General features: G+C 32.0%; 1 protein-coding gene across 2 annotated transcripts; it reads right to left on the bottom strand.

The window, feature by feature from the left end:
* Positions 1-274: 274 nt before the first annotated feature.
* Positions 275-15951, bottom strand: LOC148628027 (cyclic nucleotide-binding domain-containing protein 2-like). Of its 2 annotated transcripts, XM_088583541.1 has the most exons (19): positions 15710-15951; positions 14122-14402; positions 13588-13667; positions 13171-13285; positions 12641-12715; positions 12220-12314; positions 11093-11166; positions 10244-10323; positions 9697-9780; positions 9043-9104; positions 8407-8484; positions 7319-7424; positions 6262-6612; positions 5903-6005; positions 4891-4955; positions 4170-4235; positions 3340-3417; positions 2417-2572; positions 275-1794 (listed from the first exon to the last, which is right to left on the bottom strand). In XM_088583541.1, the coding sequence occupies exons 1-19, from the start codon at positions 15822-15824 to the stop codon at positions 1636-1638; spliced, it is 2223 nt and encodes a 740-aa protein (XP_088439667.1). In that variant the 5' UTR covers positions 15825-15951; the 3' UTR covers positions 275-1635. The 2 variants fall into 2 exon arrangements, with proteins under 2 accessions (XP_088439667.1, XP_088439675.1); XM_088583549.1 differs by lacking the exon at positions 4170-4235.
* Positions 15952-16955: the final 1004 nt, after the last annotated feature.

Below are 16955 nucleotides of genomic sequence, written 5' to 3'. Positions count from 1 at the left end.
TTTAATTATTTTAATTACAGCTGATGTTGAGTTCCTGAAGTCGAAAATACTCAGGATCTAGTATAAATTATTTTTCTGTATACTAATAAGCTTTCAAAAGGAAAAGGAAAAATAAAGCGGCGACTAATTAATCATTCATTTTAGAAATGCACAAACTTGGCATCAAAAGATTTATATATTGCCTCCAGTAATAAACACTACTCCTACCTAGAAAGACAGACAACGATAAGGAAGCAATCAGGAAATATCAAGCAATGCAAAATAACATCAAATGTAAAGTCATATCTTTTATTACTGTTAATACATCATTTATAAATAATATCCTCATGAAATGTTTCTGTCTCCAAATATCTTAGAATAATATCTCTTTCTCAAAGATGTGTATAAACCTTCTGAATTTTTTTCAGTTATTAATTTATCTTTCCAGAAGGTGTATATAGAATTGATGTACAGCATACCTATCAATAAGTCATGTGCATATTAGATCACAGATATACAACAAAAACTATATATCTTTCAGCTTATTGGATAGATATATTTTTCTCATTCACTTTTTATAATAACAAGTGGATGGTGGATAGAAACACGTCTCTGAAAAACTTAAGTTTTCTTTTGTTTTTGTTTATTCTTGCTAACAATGTATGCATTCAATGCTGATCACACAAAAAAAAAGAACTTAATGAAATCGTTATGTCAAAACGGGAAAAAAACTCATAATGTTGTATATTTTAATAATATGTTGTACCGTATTGAAAACATGTTACTTTTTGTCAGCACGTCTTTGACCGTACTTACAATTATGTGTAGTAGTTCCGAACTATTTTCTTCATTTATGTGGAGTTTCGATGAAGTGATTTATAGGAAATAATTAATATTTGTCAAAAATAAAAAAAAGAAGATTATTTTCATTCTAAACATTTAAGGATAATTCTAATTTTAAAGAAGCAGTTTATTACATAATATAACATATGTATATAATCACAAGGTTGAATTGCCAGCAACATAACTTGCTCAAAAAAGAAACAAAAGAAAATAATCTTTATAATTTAATTTCTTATAACAGTCCATACAAATTAAGATATGATCCTTATTGAAAACGTAATTTAGTTTTGTATTAATTGAAACATAATGCGGACCAATCTACGTTAGCGACAGCACAGTACAGTTAGTTTATTCAAAATAATCTATGTTGCGATAAGAGATCCACCCAAGGAGGTTTATTTTAAATCAAATTAAATTATTTATACGCATTTTTAATTTTCCTTTTATTACAAGTACATAGGCATTTTTTTCTATTTTCATGCATTGCTAAGACTACTATCATGTCTGAACCTGAGTTGCATGACAGTACACGTATTTTCATTATCCACAGTTCAATGTCATCATAGTATAACTGACTACAAATTTATGCGTTCATTTATTTTAATACGTTAATAAAAAAAATATTCAAAAAGTGTTGAGTAACAGTCTTAAAGTCTCAAAGTTCTTAATCTAAAGACAAGTTTTTTTTTAAAATGCCGATTTACAAACTTCACTCGAACCAGATACCATTTTTCTGTCACTAACTGATCCCAAGCTAGTTCAAATGCTAATTTCAATTAATTTAAAAATATGGCACATCCCTTTGAACATTAATTATTTCCATGCTGGGTTATATTTTCTACCGTGCTTGTGGGGTCTGATTCTTGCTTTTTCAGACATGATATCCTGTACAACAATTTCCTTATGAAGTTCCCAATTTGTCCTGAGCAATAAATTCTCTTTGAGGTCTTCCTCATCAGGATATGGAGAAACCTATATAAATATTGATCAAGTGAGCTGGACTTTTAAGTTGTAAAGAGTATACAGTGACAATAAGGTTTCCATGCAATTGTACAATAATACAACAAGATTTTAGCTGTTTAAAACAATCACGATATAAAAAAGCCTTCGTTAACTCAAAAGACGAGGTACCGATTTCTTTAATTACTGACATTTCTGCACTAAATAGTGAATCAGATACACTAAAGGCGTTTTAATTCGAATATGTAACTCAGTTATAATATAAATCAGATTAAAAAGTAATTATCAATCAGCCGAAAGCACAATTGTGTTCTGACACTGCAGAGATAAGCCATTTTTTTAACAGTTGATGAATTGTGTTGAAATCAACATAAATGAGATCCGATAAATAATACAGTAAACCCTATCTAAACCTCACTCTTAACTCCCCCTCCCCCAAAATGTCTAAACCAAGCACCTTGTAAAGTTCCTTGATATAAATTTAGATGTATTTTGAACCTTGGTCAACTGCACACCTGTCTAAACTGAACACCTGCCTAAACTGGACACCAGTCTAAACCAAACCAACTCTAAAGTCAACAGGAGGTTCGGCTTAGACGGAATACGCTGTATAACTATATTTTTATTTACTTACATCACTTCTCAATTTCTCTTTAAGATCGAAGTTATCCTTAATGAGATCCCAATAAACTTTTTTGTGTATCATTATACACTCACTCCCATTACTTTTTAGTACAAATCCAGGCTGATCTTTTCCGTCCATTTCATCAAAAACTATATATTCAAGTCCCTGGAAAACAAAGTCTTTTATACAGTGAAAAAATTAATGATTCAATCTGAAGTATATAACTGCCCAAACTTAATGTAGAAGAGTATACATGTTGAAGAGGATACTCTTTTGAATAAAGTATTGCTGAAAGAAAACAAGAAACAATTGTTTAAAACCTTATCTTAACCTAAACCTGAATAATTCGAAACCCAGTGTAAGCTGGACACTTTTTAAAGTCCATTCACATAAGATTTAACGCTTTGTGAACCTGGGAAAATCAAACATTATTCTAGATCAAACGGTTTTCGAAGTTCAAAATGGTTTGGGACTGGAGAGGATTCAGTGTATGCTGATAAATTTAAATGGCATGGTAATGAAACGGTTACAATTTCTTTATATTAAATTTGATTTGTTTCATCCGATCAATACTGCAGGGAAAAAGCTTTTCCCCAACACTTCACATAAGCTAATACAACCTACAATGTTTTGGGTCGCAGTAGCAAAGTACCTTTACAATTAGTATTTTGAAATAGCTTACAACATATAAATTTGTTGTGACTGTAGTTACGTTTTCAGTTATTTTTTCTTTAGATTTTTAAAATTTTGAATACTTTCTCTTTAGCGCATCAGAATAATGTACAATTACAATTTCTATCAATTTTGTTATTGCTCTATATATTTGTTTAATTCGATGTAGGACTCAATATTTGCCCTTAACGTTTTTTATGCTAAACAAAAAATAGGCGACATACAGCAGTAGAGTTTATATCATACAGATCATAACTTACAAACACATCGCCTTTTGTCAACGTTTTGATCTTGCAAAGTACAGTACTGTCATCAGCTGCGAGGTTTGTCCAACATTCCTATCGGAAAACAATATATGTTTATGATACATTCATAACAATTCAAATGTTTTGAGGAAAATGTAAATCACATTGAAAGACTTATGTAATACATCACAAAAATCATTTCAATAGCATTTTTATCAAAAGATAAAACTGACAAAATAAGTACATAAGCAGTAATAGAAAACTATAATTAAAAAAATAATTGGTTTAAAAACAATATACTCAAGAGCTGTCAATCACCCGAGTTTTTTGTATCCTATTTTATCAATGTCTATCAAGCTTTAAATTGAAACAGAATGAAACTTATCCAAGTTACTTTGATGCTTATACGAGATTAATGCAAAATGCTGAATTTCAATGATCAGTGAGAGTTGTGTTCCTTACCCTAGGTCTACCTCATTAAACTATTATATTTGTAAAGAACACTGATACCGTTTGTCTGTCATTTGGCTTTTATTTACAACAATGAAACAGAAAATTTAAGTAGGAATTTGCTTGACTTCTACTAATCCATTACAAAATTCAAAATTTCGAATATTGTTTTATAAAATTCCGTATAAAGACTAATTGAGTACAATGTTAAGTGCATCCTTCAGCCATGCAATAAAATCAAATCACACACAAAATTTTCACAGAACAAGTTAAAAAAGTCCACGTGAAATATATTCAGGGATTATTGTGTAATCTAAACTTAATCTAAACTACTTCAAAACACATATACAGAAGCCATCATAATTTATTTTTAAAAAAAACATCAAACGGTATACCGGATGGCCGATAGTGACTTGCTTCTTTCTAGTTGGAGACAATCGACCTTGAATCTCATAATCTGTCTGGAATATTAATGGTTTAATCGTTCAATGTTTTTAAGTATAATATTCTAAACAGTGAGAAAAAAAGAGAACAATTGTTCATTTTGTGATTTAGGGTAACAATCGTAGTGCTTCTTGTATTATCAAAAGGCATATTTTTCTCTGGAATACCATGAAACTCATATTTAAGTACATGGTACGATAATTCCCATATTTGACCCCTACATGACATGAAATTCAAATTTTTTTAATTGCTATTTAGAATGTTAAATGGGTGATTTAGCTAGCATGTTCAACTACATTTACCGACATATCATGTTTCAATGATTGAAAAGATGATGTCAAAATTTGGGAAATCTGCGAATTTTGCATCAAATATATCAACATTTGACACTTTTTGAAACCTTTTTTTGTAAATTTTTTGAGAGTCTCCGCCAATTTGACCCAAAATTTAAAAGATTTTTGCAGGTCTTGAAAATTGATGAAATGATTTAAATATGCATATTGCAGTTTGTCATTTGCTTCAAAACTGTTTTTTGTGGATGCAAAATATGGCCCTTATCGAATCTTCTCTTTTGGAACCAAACGAGTCTTATAAATTACTTTAAAGCAATAACACAAATCAATCTGTTTAAAAAATCACAGTAGACCTTCGTTTGAAATATTAATTTCTTACTAATGTACTGGAAGCCTTGTCCATTCTAGAATCCAAAGGATCTTTTTGACAACTGTCGTTCCTGTCTTAAAGATAATTTGTGATAATGTTAAGGCGGAAGTGGATGCAATGTGACGAACACAAACAATTGAACAAACATACATACAAATATCTAAGCTACATAGGACATAGCATCAATTTTTACACCAATTAGACTAATACTGTAAAAAATTGACCACGATTCAAGGCAAATTGTACCAGGAGGAACGACACACGACTTGTTCGACCAAAGATAGACAACTCAGATGTCATAAAGCGCTAATTTTATAACACGGCATTTTCAGCTTTTTTCATTTATAGATCGTATTGCAGGGTTAACGTTATAACGCTTTGTAATATGTATAAGCTTCTATTGTTAAAGGGTTCAAAAATCATTTAAAATCACTCTCTCATATTCTGTCTGAAATTTGGTTCAAAATTGATTGGCAGGCATTTTAAACTTTTAACTGAATCCGATCGAAAGTACTTATGGTTTCGGTTTTCATGCCAAAGTATCAAGTCAACGAATAATAGCAATCATTCACATATATTCGACTTAACCGAGTGGTCTTTCAAGGTCACCAGAGATATATGTATATATACCATTTGGTTGTAGTTTAACGTCCATTGACATTTTATTCAGACAATATTAAGACCATTAGCTTACATTTAGTCCTACTTCACATAAAGAGCATTTCAACTGATGGCATTTCACCTTAATTTAAGTCTAGTTATCCCATTGCCACAATTTTCAATTTGTAGTTTGCCAGAGAGAATGGTAGCTATTTATTGTTTTGAAATTTTTTTGAAGAGTTCAAACCAATGAACCCTTAAAGCCGATGCAAATGCACAACCGCTATATCAAGGAGTTTATTTTGCAAAAACAAATAACATAAAAAAGGAAACAAAGTAAAGACAGCATGTTATTTGTTATATAAAAAAGATAGTTTTTTGGAGATGAGACAATGTTGACACAAAATGTTATGCTTCTTACCAGTTAGAGCGCCATCAAACGGCGAGAGGACATCTTGCTGTGTTTCTGGTGTATCTGTTGGTGTCGACGTGTAGTCTTTCCTCTCAATTAACGATTGTCGTCGCTAAAATAATGAACAGAAATTTACTCAACAAATAGCAATATTTGAGATATAATTATCAACAAGCGATTGTTTTGTTAACATATATAGAAAAAACGACCAGAAAATAAGAATAGAATAACAATGCCGTCATTTTGTACCACTTGTTTGGCCGCCATCCCTCTTACATGTATGTCAAAAGTGTCTTTGTGTCTTTCATATAGACAAAAAATATACTTGAAAAAAAAGGTCATATCTCTAAATTGTGACTATAACTAACCCTTCTGGGAATTGATACGAGTTTTGAGCTAATGGCTGATGTTGGTAATCTTTTATCTTTCAGAGAATCTGGAGTGCTGATAAATCTGTTTTGGTTGCCTGTCGTTTGCGGACGCAGTAGACGATTTAATTTTTTCAATAAAGGAGGGTCCGGATCTGTACGTAATGTTGAAGCCGTCAGAGGTCGAGATGGGGCTTTAGGTGATTGGTATATTGAACTACGCTCATAATCTGCTCCCTTTGTCAGAAACTCTAGAAAGCCATCAGCGTGTATCGTTGACGTGTAATATCCTGTCTTTGTATTGATGGTAGGTTTTACTTTCTGAAACTGTTTCATAACTTGAATGGAACCCTAAAAAGACAACAGAGTCGCTCATCATCGATTGTAATACCTTATTGCACTTTGTTTTTACGGATGTAAAATTTTGGAATTTTTAAGCAAATAGGTATAAGATAATATTTGGCGTTTTAATTTTGACGGATACTAAGGGTTTCACCAAGTACTTAAGCCCAGAGTAAATATTTTGCAGAATTCATCTTTGCGTTTTTAGACATACCACAAAAATATGTCAAAATAAGCACCCGCGAACATTGCCCGCTATACAGTTTTTTAAATCTTTCTCATGAATGGTTATAGAAGTCTTTATAGTTTACATTGTTATAGGTCTTTTGAGATTAATCTAAAGACTGCATTAATAAATAATTTTTAAAGTCAATGGACGTGAACAATATATAGAAAATGATACTGCCTTATTCACATTACAGTGGGGTTCCTCTTCCGTTCAATCCCTGTATTCATTTTCTTCTTCATACTTAGCGACATACATTTATTAAACAACTGTACCCAAACTAACATAACTTTAATTTTGACAGGAAATCGACAATTTGGAAGTCTGTACTTGTTTTTGAATCTATATTAATAGATAATTTTTTCTTTAATTTTGAAATAACAAAAAGTAGGTTATAAGATAATAAATCTATTTTCAAAACTATCCATAAAAAACGAAGACAACAAAACAAACAAAACAACAAAATATGAATGTAATGTTTATACTTACAGATTTTATGATGTAGATCCATTCAAAACATCTGCTATCTAGAGCAACTGCATTCTCCTCTGTATCGTCATGTTGGTTTTTGTTTTCTTTTACAAGCCAATTGTTTCTGCAAAATTGCATGCAATACAATAGCATGTTTCCTGATTTACTTGAAGATACATCAGTGCAACAAATAGTTCGGATGAATTCTTTTTAAGTGGAATTAAATTTTAAAGAGGGTTGGATTTTTCCTGGTTTTAGGCATTAATGAATCATGTTCGTACGATGGCAATAAACCAATGACAAAACTGATGTAACGAGAATTAAATAATAATAATAATAATAATAAAACATGTACTATCTTTAACAAGAAGATAGCCAACGCATCTTATCACATTGTTTATTCCATATCCGATTTAGATTTTTGCTAAAATGTGTGATCACGGTGCTTAGTTTCACATTTCAATTATATAATTGGTCCAACAAGTAAGCTATTTCCAGTTATTCAATATATAAAAGTTTATTCATAATTCAAATATTCCGAACACCAATACTCCTAATTGAGCCTTGAATTTCACGGTTGCTATCACTTTTGTCCAATGAAATGCAAGGTTGTAAGCTCCATCGGTTACTATGCATTATGGGTGTCCCGTGATGTCAAAGCGAACTCAATACCGACTGCGTAAAAAAACAAAAATATTTTGTCACAGGGAGTAAGTATGATTACATCATACTTACATTAGCAACATGGACTAAATAATATAAAAATCAGATAAAAAAAAAAGATTGAACATTTAATGTTATGGCAGAGATTGTGGTTAACACCATGTTACAGAGAGTAAAATAAAACATCAGGTAACATATAGTTTGTAGACACTTCTTGTAGCAGAGTATTCGAAGTAAGACATCGAGTAGCATGGAGTAATATTAAGAACGATAGATAATAGTGAATAAGTATACAAAACAAAAGGTAACTACGAATGCAATATTTATGTACAGTGTACAAATGAAGTTTTCCTGACTAGTAACAGTTCAGCTTTTTAAATTACGTATACTGCATTCGGTGGCTAAAAACAGTATTTTTCTTTCTTTCCCTCTTTCGTACTTACGGAAAATATTTTCTTTTAATTTTATCTCTTTTCCCCATTATACTTTCTATATTCCAGCCTCTAAATATGTCTATTTGCCTGAAATTATGTAACTGTGATTTACAACACAACACGAAAGTTTAATTCCAAAACAAAATCGACGTATATATTACTATCTTCAAAGTGATAGGGCCTATAATAAATATCACAATGAAATGTAGTGCATTTCTTTAAACCTGTAACATATCTGGTATTGTTGTGTTTGTCTGGTGATGGATCGATTTGTCAATAAAAAAAATTGATGTTTTTTTTTGCGATGCCGATGTGATTAACTTCTAAAATGCTTCTTGCAACTGTCCGGTAAAAACGCACGCTAGACCTACTTCAATGAATTCTGTATTTTTTACGTATAAACTGATAAACTGACCCAATTTGAATTACTATAAAAAAAAAATAATAATAATAATTTCATCGTTTGTTTGCATGATTACCCGTGTATGTAAACCGACATTTTGGACGGTTTACTTATATAGAAATATTCAAATGCCAAAATTGCTGGGACAGAAGGATGTTGACCTGTATTTTGTAGACTTGTAACTTTTTCAGTCATATTATGCACTGAGTGTTAAAGCGGAACAGTGATAGCTAAATACTTACTTCAGCATTAAAACATCATCTTGACGGACATTTTCACCCGCCATAAATATGTCATAATAGTCCTGAAGCATGCAATAAAAGTTGTTCTTTTGAATTAATATATAAGTACACTTATGTGGTGTGTGAATGTACTGGAATAGGAGCTCGTCGTGTCCTATTATTACGTTTGGGCATCTTCATTAAAATTAAAACATATTCGTACAGTAAACTTTAGAAAAAAAAAGAAAGCAATGCACAAAAATGTTCTTCTCTTTTTGTTATCTTCATGTACTAACTATCATAGCATTACAGCAAAAAGCATAGTTCACGCCAGGGAGTAGAGTTGGTCGTCGTCTTAAGTTAAATTTGCTATCATTTCCTAGGTGTTTGATCTAAGTATAAAAACAAGTTTAGAACTTTTTTGTCTATAGTACAACTAACTACCATGGAAATGTTATCTGGTGAAAGTCATTCATTCAAGGGAAGATCACCTCTGTTTGCTGATATTAACTATACTACTCGCTGTAATGATTTGATCGACCACGTCAGCAGCATTATTGGGTACATGTACATGTATGTAAGGCAATACATTAAATCGTTTATTATCTACCTTGCATTTTATTATTTGTTAAATGTTAGGATGACAAATATTAATCTGTCGTTTTATATAATTACCTCCGCCGATACTCTTAATATTTCTGTATAAGAGGCTGATATGTATGATGCTTTTCGTCGACTAGAATTCCTCATTTCAGATTCCTAGATAAATAATGTAATATCAAACTAATATACATGTCCTCTCTTCAAAAGACATGTTCACAATTTAAGCTAGAAATTCTATGAGCAATGCTCCCTATTTGATACGCCACCACCCAGTTTAACAACATGCACCTGTTAAACTCCATATTGAGTTGGAGCGAAAAAAGACCTGCACAATGGGAATATATACAATGGAGATTCTGTGAAAGTTATTTTCAATTCCATTTGCATTGGTTTAGGAAGAGTAACGGATAAGAGATGGGTTCCCATGTTCCCCATATTCAAAAATGACGAAGTCCATATTTTGCTATGAGAAACCCCCAAATTAATTCCGATAAAAATCTTAAATAGATTTAAGATGTGCAATGGAAATATGTAAAAAATTTTATGTGAAGAATGCAATTTTAAAGTTTTACAAATTCTTGCAGTGGCTAGTTTCTAGAGTTTTACTAACTATACCTACACCAAACATCTGTCCTTCTTTTAAAGGCTTTTCGTCACTCGTAGCTTTGACGGCACCCTCGTCCAACCACGCTCTTATTACTGTATGATAAATAGTGGAAAAATAAATAAAATTTTGACTCACAAATACCAAAACACTAATTATACTAATACAAAAATGTATTGCAAATTTCGATATGCTGTACACGTGTTTCAATGAGTAACACCTCAACAGCATCATTGGAATCAAATGCAAAAAGTATACGTGTATCTAAATCTAAATGCAAGAAGTATAAAGTGGGTTTTTTTGTATACTTTTATGTTCATTTTATTTTGGTTTGATTATTTGTGTTTGCTATTATTTAAATGTCATATTTTTTTTTTCAAAATGTAAGTTAAGATGACCTACGTATGCTTATTGTGGTGATTAAATTGATTAAAACCTTAATCCTTTATGTACTCTTCCATCTAAGAATCATGCAAAATGTGTATATGGTGTGGCACATGAATAAAATATACACAGATTATTTATAGCATTATCCAAGTATACCTTATATCCTCAAGAAATTACTACCAAAGTGTTTGTAAAGTTTGCCTTTTTAAAGTATTGATAGGTCAAATTCAGTTAAAAAACACTATGGAAAAATGGCGGGACGATTTTCCCGAAGTTTTTCCTTATATAAACAGTCAAAAATGTTTCAGGATAAATTTTAAATAGCTTACTGGTTGTTTTCGAGATGTATTTGAATATTTTTGAGGCAAAAAAACCAAATTGAGAATTATGATGTGCCACCAATTGCATAATTATTACATAGAATGCTACTAATGTTTGAGAAGACATTGTTCCTTTTTCATGTAAAGTTATACTCACCTGAGCCGACTATAATCAAATAGCAGTATTCAGCGGCGTAACCTTCTTTGATAATAAAGCGTTTAGCACCAAGACTGAAACAGTAATCAAAGGAATCAAAATTCTAGCGGAAATCAAAAGAATGCAATCGCCCCGTGCAAGTCTGAGTGTCAAAAGAATAAGCCTGCGGCAGCGCTAAGCTCGTAGTAAAAGGCGACTAAATAGTGTTCAGAAACCTATCCGGGGCTAGGCGCTCTGCCCACAGAGCAACTGGGATGTGGGCCCCATGTGATGGAATGGGGTACCCCTGGCGTGTTACATGCTGGGGTTGTCAGGCTATAATACGGGAAACCTTACCGCAAACCATAGTGATGCACCGTGTTGGGAAAGATGCCACGTTCCTCGCACGTTAAGGAACCCTGCTGTGGTATTCGATAGGAGTAGCAACCTTTGTGCTCCGCCACAGGAGGCTAAATTGCCGAACCCTGCCCACCCCCCCCCCCTTTATCTTGTGGCAATCAAAATTTGTCGACCCCATTATCATTGTGTCCCATCCTTTTTTTCATTCAATGTTTCATGTTCATTTTATCATGTTCATCGCCTGAATATAGCTGAAATATTGCTGCTCGGGCGTTAAACCCCAACAAACAAACAAAAGAATGCAATCAAGGGACAAACACCAGACAGGAAAACAGACACTGACAACAAAAAAAAAACATAAAATAATCAAAATGATATGCACAAAGCAATGAGCAACTCAGACTCCACTAAACCTTGGACCATGGACCAGGTGCACCGGTAGAGTAAGCGTCCTTTGCTTTCCTAGAAATACACAATTCAAATTAACAAATATTTTGGAAAATCCCTAAACATGTCTGATATAATTGATGTAACGATGACTTTGCGTATCCAGTACAGAGAAAACATCAAAAGTATTGCATCCTGATTTGATTCAGCAAATTTATGAAGTACACAACAGTCTGCAAACAAACTGACATGAAACACGTCATACGATAGTAACAAACTTTTGCCGTTACCATTCTTTCAATGCAATACTTCGAATAAATTTTAATAATAGCACATAAGAATAAATGTATTTCGTCCGATCCTTGCATGAATCTTAGGCGGACAGATAATACAATACATACCTTTCTAGTCCAACGTTTCTTGCTAGTCTAAGTTGACAGTCTTCTGGCAAGGTTTGTATACTCTCTGTTTTTGTTACCATGAGATCAGTTCGTACCTTAAACATACAACGAATACATTGGAACATCTCCATCTTTATTGTAATTGATAAAAACCTCATTCAGACCAAAACGGTTATACAAAATATTATAGCATAGGACAAGTTATATTAATAGTGATAAGTCACCTACAACATTTTTTAGTTTGTGAAATAAAACTAACAAATCCGCTATTTTGTCCCCACATCGTTGTATATATTAATGAATGAAGACAACTTCATGAGTTTTGCATTTTCTGGTATTTACCGTGTTGTGTTTCGAATGAAAATAAAGCAGGAAGATTAGCAATTAACGTAGTACACAGAACAAAAGCAAAACTCCTTACATGTTTTATTTCCTCTTCTGTTCTTTCATCCGGGTCCTTCTGTAAAATCCTCTTAGCTTCTCTCGACATGCGGATCTGCGTAATAAAAACGATTAAAGAAATGATGCTAAGTTTCAGTTTATCGTTAATTCGGAAAATTTTGCCGCAGTTTTATTTTGTATACGATATTAATCTTCAGAACCTATCAATACACCGATACACTGCCTAAATTTTCAGAAACGTGAAATTTCGTGTGTTAAATTTTGGTACATGTACTTTTAAGGGAGGCGTCAAATAAACAATACTAGTATGTGTCTGCATAATAGTTGTTTTAATGGATATAACACTGGTGGTGTCAGTCTTTTTTAAGATAACAAAAAAAGATAGACTAGAACAGCAGACTTAAGGGATAGACCTAGGCTACGCGACTTAACTCCTGAAATCAATGATATGTTTGCATCATATTCGACTTCGTTAAAGCATGTCAAGCATTCATTTGAAAATTATATGAAACATTTAATTTCTCGTACAGAAGCAAATTATTTACTAACCTTTGTGACTGCTTTGTAGTGATCAACATCTAGACCCTTCTGTGCATTACCTTCTAATGCTACAAATTTTCCATCGGTATAGTCCATCTGTTTCTTAAATGCTTCCAGCTCCTGACTGAAATAAAAAAATGATCGAAAATTCAAGATTAAAGACACATTTACATTACCACTACAGTGGTAAGCTTAATTCAATTTACGTTTTTAATCCCAACAAAAAAGAAAATTAAAATTTAATATTTTTCGCCCAGGTTAAAACGTCTGTAAATGCTGTAAATTCAACACTGAGTAAATTCAGAGTGTAGTAAAATGATTAGCACAAAAAGATTTAATTTCCAGGAACACGTAACTCGGTCTTGAAATAAAAGAGTAAACCTATTCCTTGCACTATCTTTTATTAATCAGATAGAATAATCTTACTTTTCTTTGACTATTTTCTGGTGCAACTTTTGAAAAAGTATTAACGTATGTGTCCATAGTTTCAGCTTAAATTGAAGTTTCTGTAAAGAAAATAAAAGGGAATTTGGCGTAACGTTTTAATTATACTACAAGACTTATTAAGTAAGAACTGCGATACTTCATAATACAAATTGTCTTTTGTAGAGTGAACATACTGTCGGAGATTTGAATTGTTTTTTTTTAAACCACAATTTACAAAACAAGGTTTTACTCTTACAAACAATAGTTTTTTTAAAGAGTGGCCTCGTTCACCCGTCACAAATAAACAAGCTTATTTTTGCACAACTTTGAATCTCTTTAACTTCATCTATATTTAGAATTTTCTGAAACTGGTTAACGTTCCACCGAAGACGACAGAAATTGCAGTATTTTTATCATTACTGGCTATTTCAAAGTGGTATCTTTTTTTTTGTCGTTCTAGTGTTTAAAGTAAATTCAGATTTTATAGTTCCATAAATCTATCTTATGAAATTTTATTAATTTCAAGATATATACCGCGGCTCTTTCTTTCCTGGCTGTACTGATGCAACTATCAAAAGACCTTAGACTCCCGAAACGTCTGTAGTCACCACCAGGCGAAAGGAACATGTTTTCGTTATCAATTTTTCCAGACGATCGTCTACTCTCTCGTGATCTCATTGCACGCCTGACCAACATCTGATTACGGGGAGACGTCCCGGTCTCTGGTGTGGTTGATGTAATTTTTCCTTGAGACAACAATCTATTTGAACGCCTGGATGATAGTCTAGTTGCAGATTTAGTTCGACGAGTGTCATCTAAAATTTATAACGAATATATGTTCATATATAATCAATCTAAGAACTAATCTAAGGGAAATATCAAATATATTGTTGATAAAACTAATATTAATATCCTCCATTCTTCAAAATAACGTCTTAATCTAATAACGACAAATTTATTTTCATAGTGAAGATCAGTTAGTAAGACTAAAATTTGTTTTACAAACTAACAGAAAAAAACACCAAAAACAGTACATTTGTAAATGAAACGTATATATATATATATAACGCCTCAGAATGTGACGACTCTATTCACTACAATGCTCCATCGGATCAAATTGATACAGGGAATATAACGTAAACTTAAAGAAGGGTCTGAAAAATTCCCAACGATGGTAGAACTGTCAAATTTGCAAAGCAAATTTCTGTCGTTCCCTCCGCGGGACTCGAACTCGTACCGCTGTGACATCTATGGCAACACCGCCTGCACTAAGTCCAGGGCGTAAGTCTTTTAATACCAAGTTTCGGGTTTCAGAGATGTAGACTATCAATATTTCATCTTTGTGTTGTCACTCATTCAAAATTTCAGACAACTGGTTTCATACTTTTTGTTTAGATCTGGTGTAGCGATCTTTCTATTTATAGATCTGACTTGTTCAAGATTGCACATATTAAGCTGTTTAACAATTATTGTTATATTGACAATGAGTCTTTAAATGCATGATGCATTGAAATCGTAGTCATTGTTCACATAATGTGAACGTTTTAATTTTTGCGGTGAAAAAAAAAAGCGTGAAACAATTTACCGACGAAAACTATTTTTAACCATATAACGCTTTTTATTTAATTTACTGCGATAAATTATGACTGCATGTATGTTCACATGAAAGAATCCGCGAAAATCAATATGTTTATTGTGACACAATTTTAAGACATTTTGAAGAAAAAGGGGTGGTATATGATAAAGCAACTAAAGAAATGATCAGTGTGCAGACATGGTCTCCGTCTTTAGTACTACTGGAAAAAAATTAATTTAGTTTCGCATATAAGGTTGAACAGGATCGTTATTCTAAAAGCATTAGTTTGTGTGTTTTTATTTGTTGTTTGTATGATAAATGTTCAATGAATTAATATGAATTATTATGAGATAGAATGTCAGTTTAAAAACTCTAGATGTTAGGATAACCTATAACAACTATATTATTTATGATGAGATTGCCAAATTCACGAATTTGTGATTAAAGTAATGAAAAATAAGATATACGATCCGGTGATTTACTTCATTCCGCAAATCAAATAAATGACAAAGACAATAAATACTGAGGTATATATTACGTTCCTACCTTGATGTCTAGAATCGTTGGCAATATCTGTCCGAGCTCGGGAAAACGATACCCGTTTAGATTCTGAACTTGATCCGGGCTTAGGGAACGTTATGAGTGTTTCTTTTATCTCCATTTTATTTTAACGAGATGAATGCATTGAATAATTCATTAACTCAATACATTAATTTAATTTCCTTAAGTGATTTTAAGATTATTTTTTTATCCAATCTAGTCTCATTGCAAGGTCATATTCCACTAATATTATATACGTTTGGGTAGTTAGGGACTTTTGTAATTAAAACAAAGAGTTTTAAAAATATAATAAAGAGAATGTAAGGGTCAGAGACCATTGCAATTTAAATGTAACTACTTTTCCTTTTGTTGGCAGTCAGCGATATTTAAAAGAGTTTATTAAGGAAATACACCGGTGATTTTTTGTTTTCTTGCACGCCTTGTTTAAATACAGATAATTATCAAAGCATTCCATATTGTATTCATTTGTGTCCTCTGACAGCAGGAAAATAATAAATCAAACTTTTTAATTTCATTTTTCCAATTTTTATCGCTTAATCTAAAATTAATGTTATTATTTTAATCGTTAATCCGCTTTCTATTATTGTATTTATTACTTTGTTATTTTATATGTTTTGCATGTGTACGTAACTGAAATATGCATAGGGTATTTATTTCGGTGTTTTTATTTTTGGCTACTTAAGGCAAACGGCATTTTCTTGATTGTTTTGCTACATAACACCGGAGGAGTTTCGTACGGAGAAAGCTTAAACAATTATAGCAGTATAAGCGAAATTTCAATTAAGCATCAATCATTGTAATGTCATACTTATGATTTCACATGTATATTTAAAAATAATTGCCATTAAGGAGGTAGACCTAGGGTAAGGGACACAACTCTATGACTTGAAATCTGTGATATGTTTGTACCATATTCAATTTCACCAAAGGTTATCAAGCTTTCATTTGGCATAGAATGAAATCAATCTAATTATCTTTGATGCTTACATGCCATCAATGAAAAATGTTGAATACAAGCGTTCCAATGATTTGTAAGTGTTGTGTCCTTTACCCTAGATCTACCACCTTTAAATGGCATTAAAACAGTTGAAAAACTGTGTTAATGTCGGACTGGATAACCACATGTAACAATCTTTTCATAGCAATGGCATTATCCCAATCAAATTTTAACGTTTATATGATATCTATATGTACTTTTTTTCACAAGGGTGCTATCTTGTATGTCTATGTA

The sequence above is a fragment of the Perna viridis genome, chromosome 1 (assembly GCF_037379345.1).
Source record: "Perna viridis isolate PV_CMFRI_1.1 ecotype Kerala chromosome 1, ASM3737934v1, whole genome shotgun sequence".
NCBI classification, from domain to species: Eukaryota; Metazoa; Mollusca; class Bivalvia; order Mytilida; family Mytilidae; genus Perna; species Perna viridis.
This window is presented reverse-complemented; position numbering and strand designations above follow the sequence as displayed.

Bases quoted from the DNA above. Each gene is read 5' to 3' on its own strand.
- LOC148628027 (XM_088583541.1), bottom strand. From the start codon at position 15,824: ATGGAGATAAAAGAAACACTCATAACGTTCCCTAAGCCCGGATCAAGT. The intron at 7,425-8,406 runs GTAAGTACGAAA...GCAATTTTGCAG, and splicing joins ATTAAAAGAAAATATTTTCC to AAACAATTGGCTTGTAAAAG. The intron at 4,236-4,890 runs GTAAGAAATTAA...TTAATATTCCAG, and splicing joins ACAAGGCTTCCAGTACATTA to ACAGATTATGAGATTCAAGG.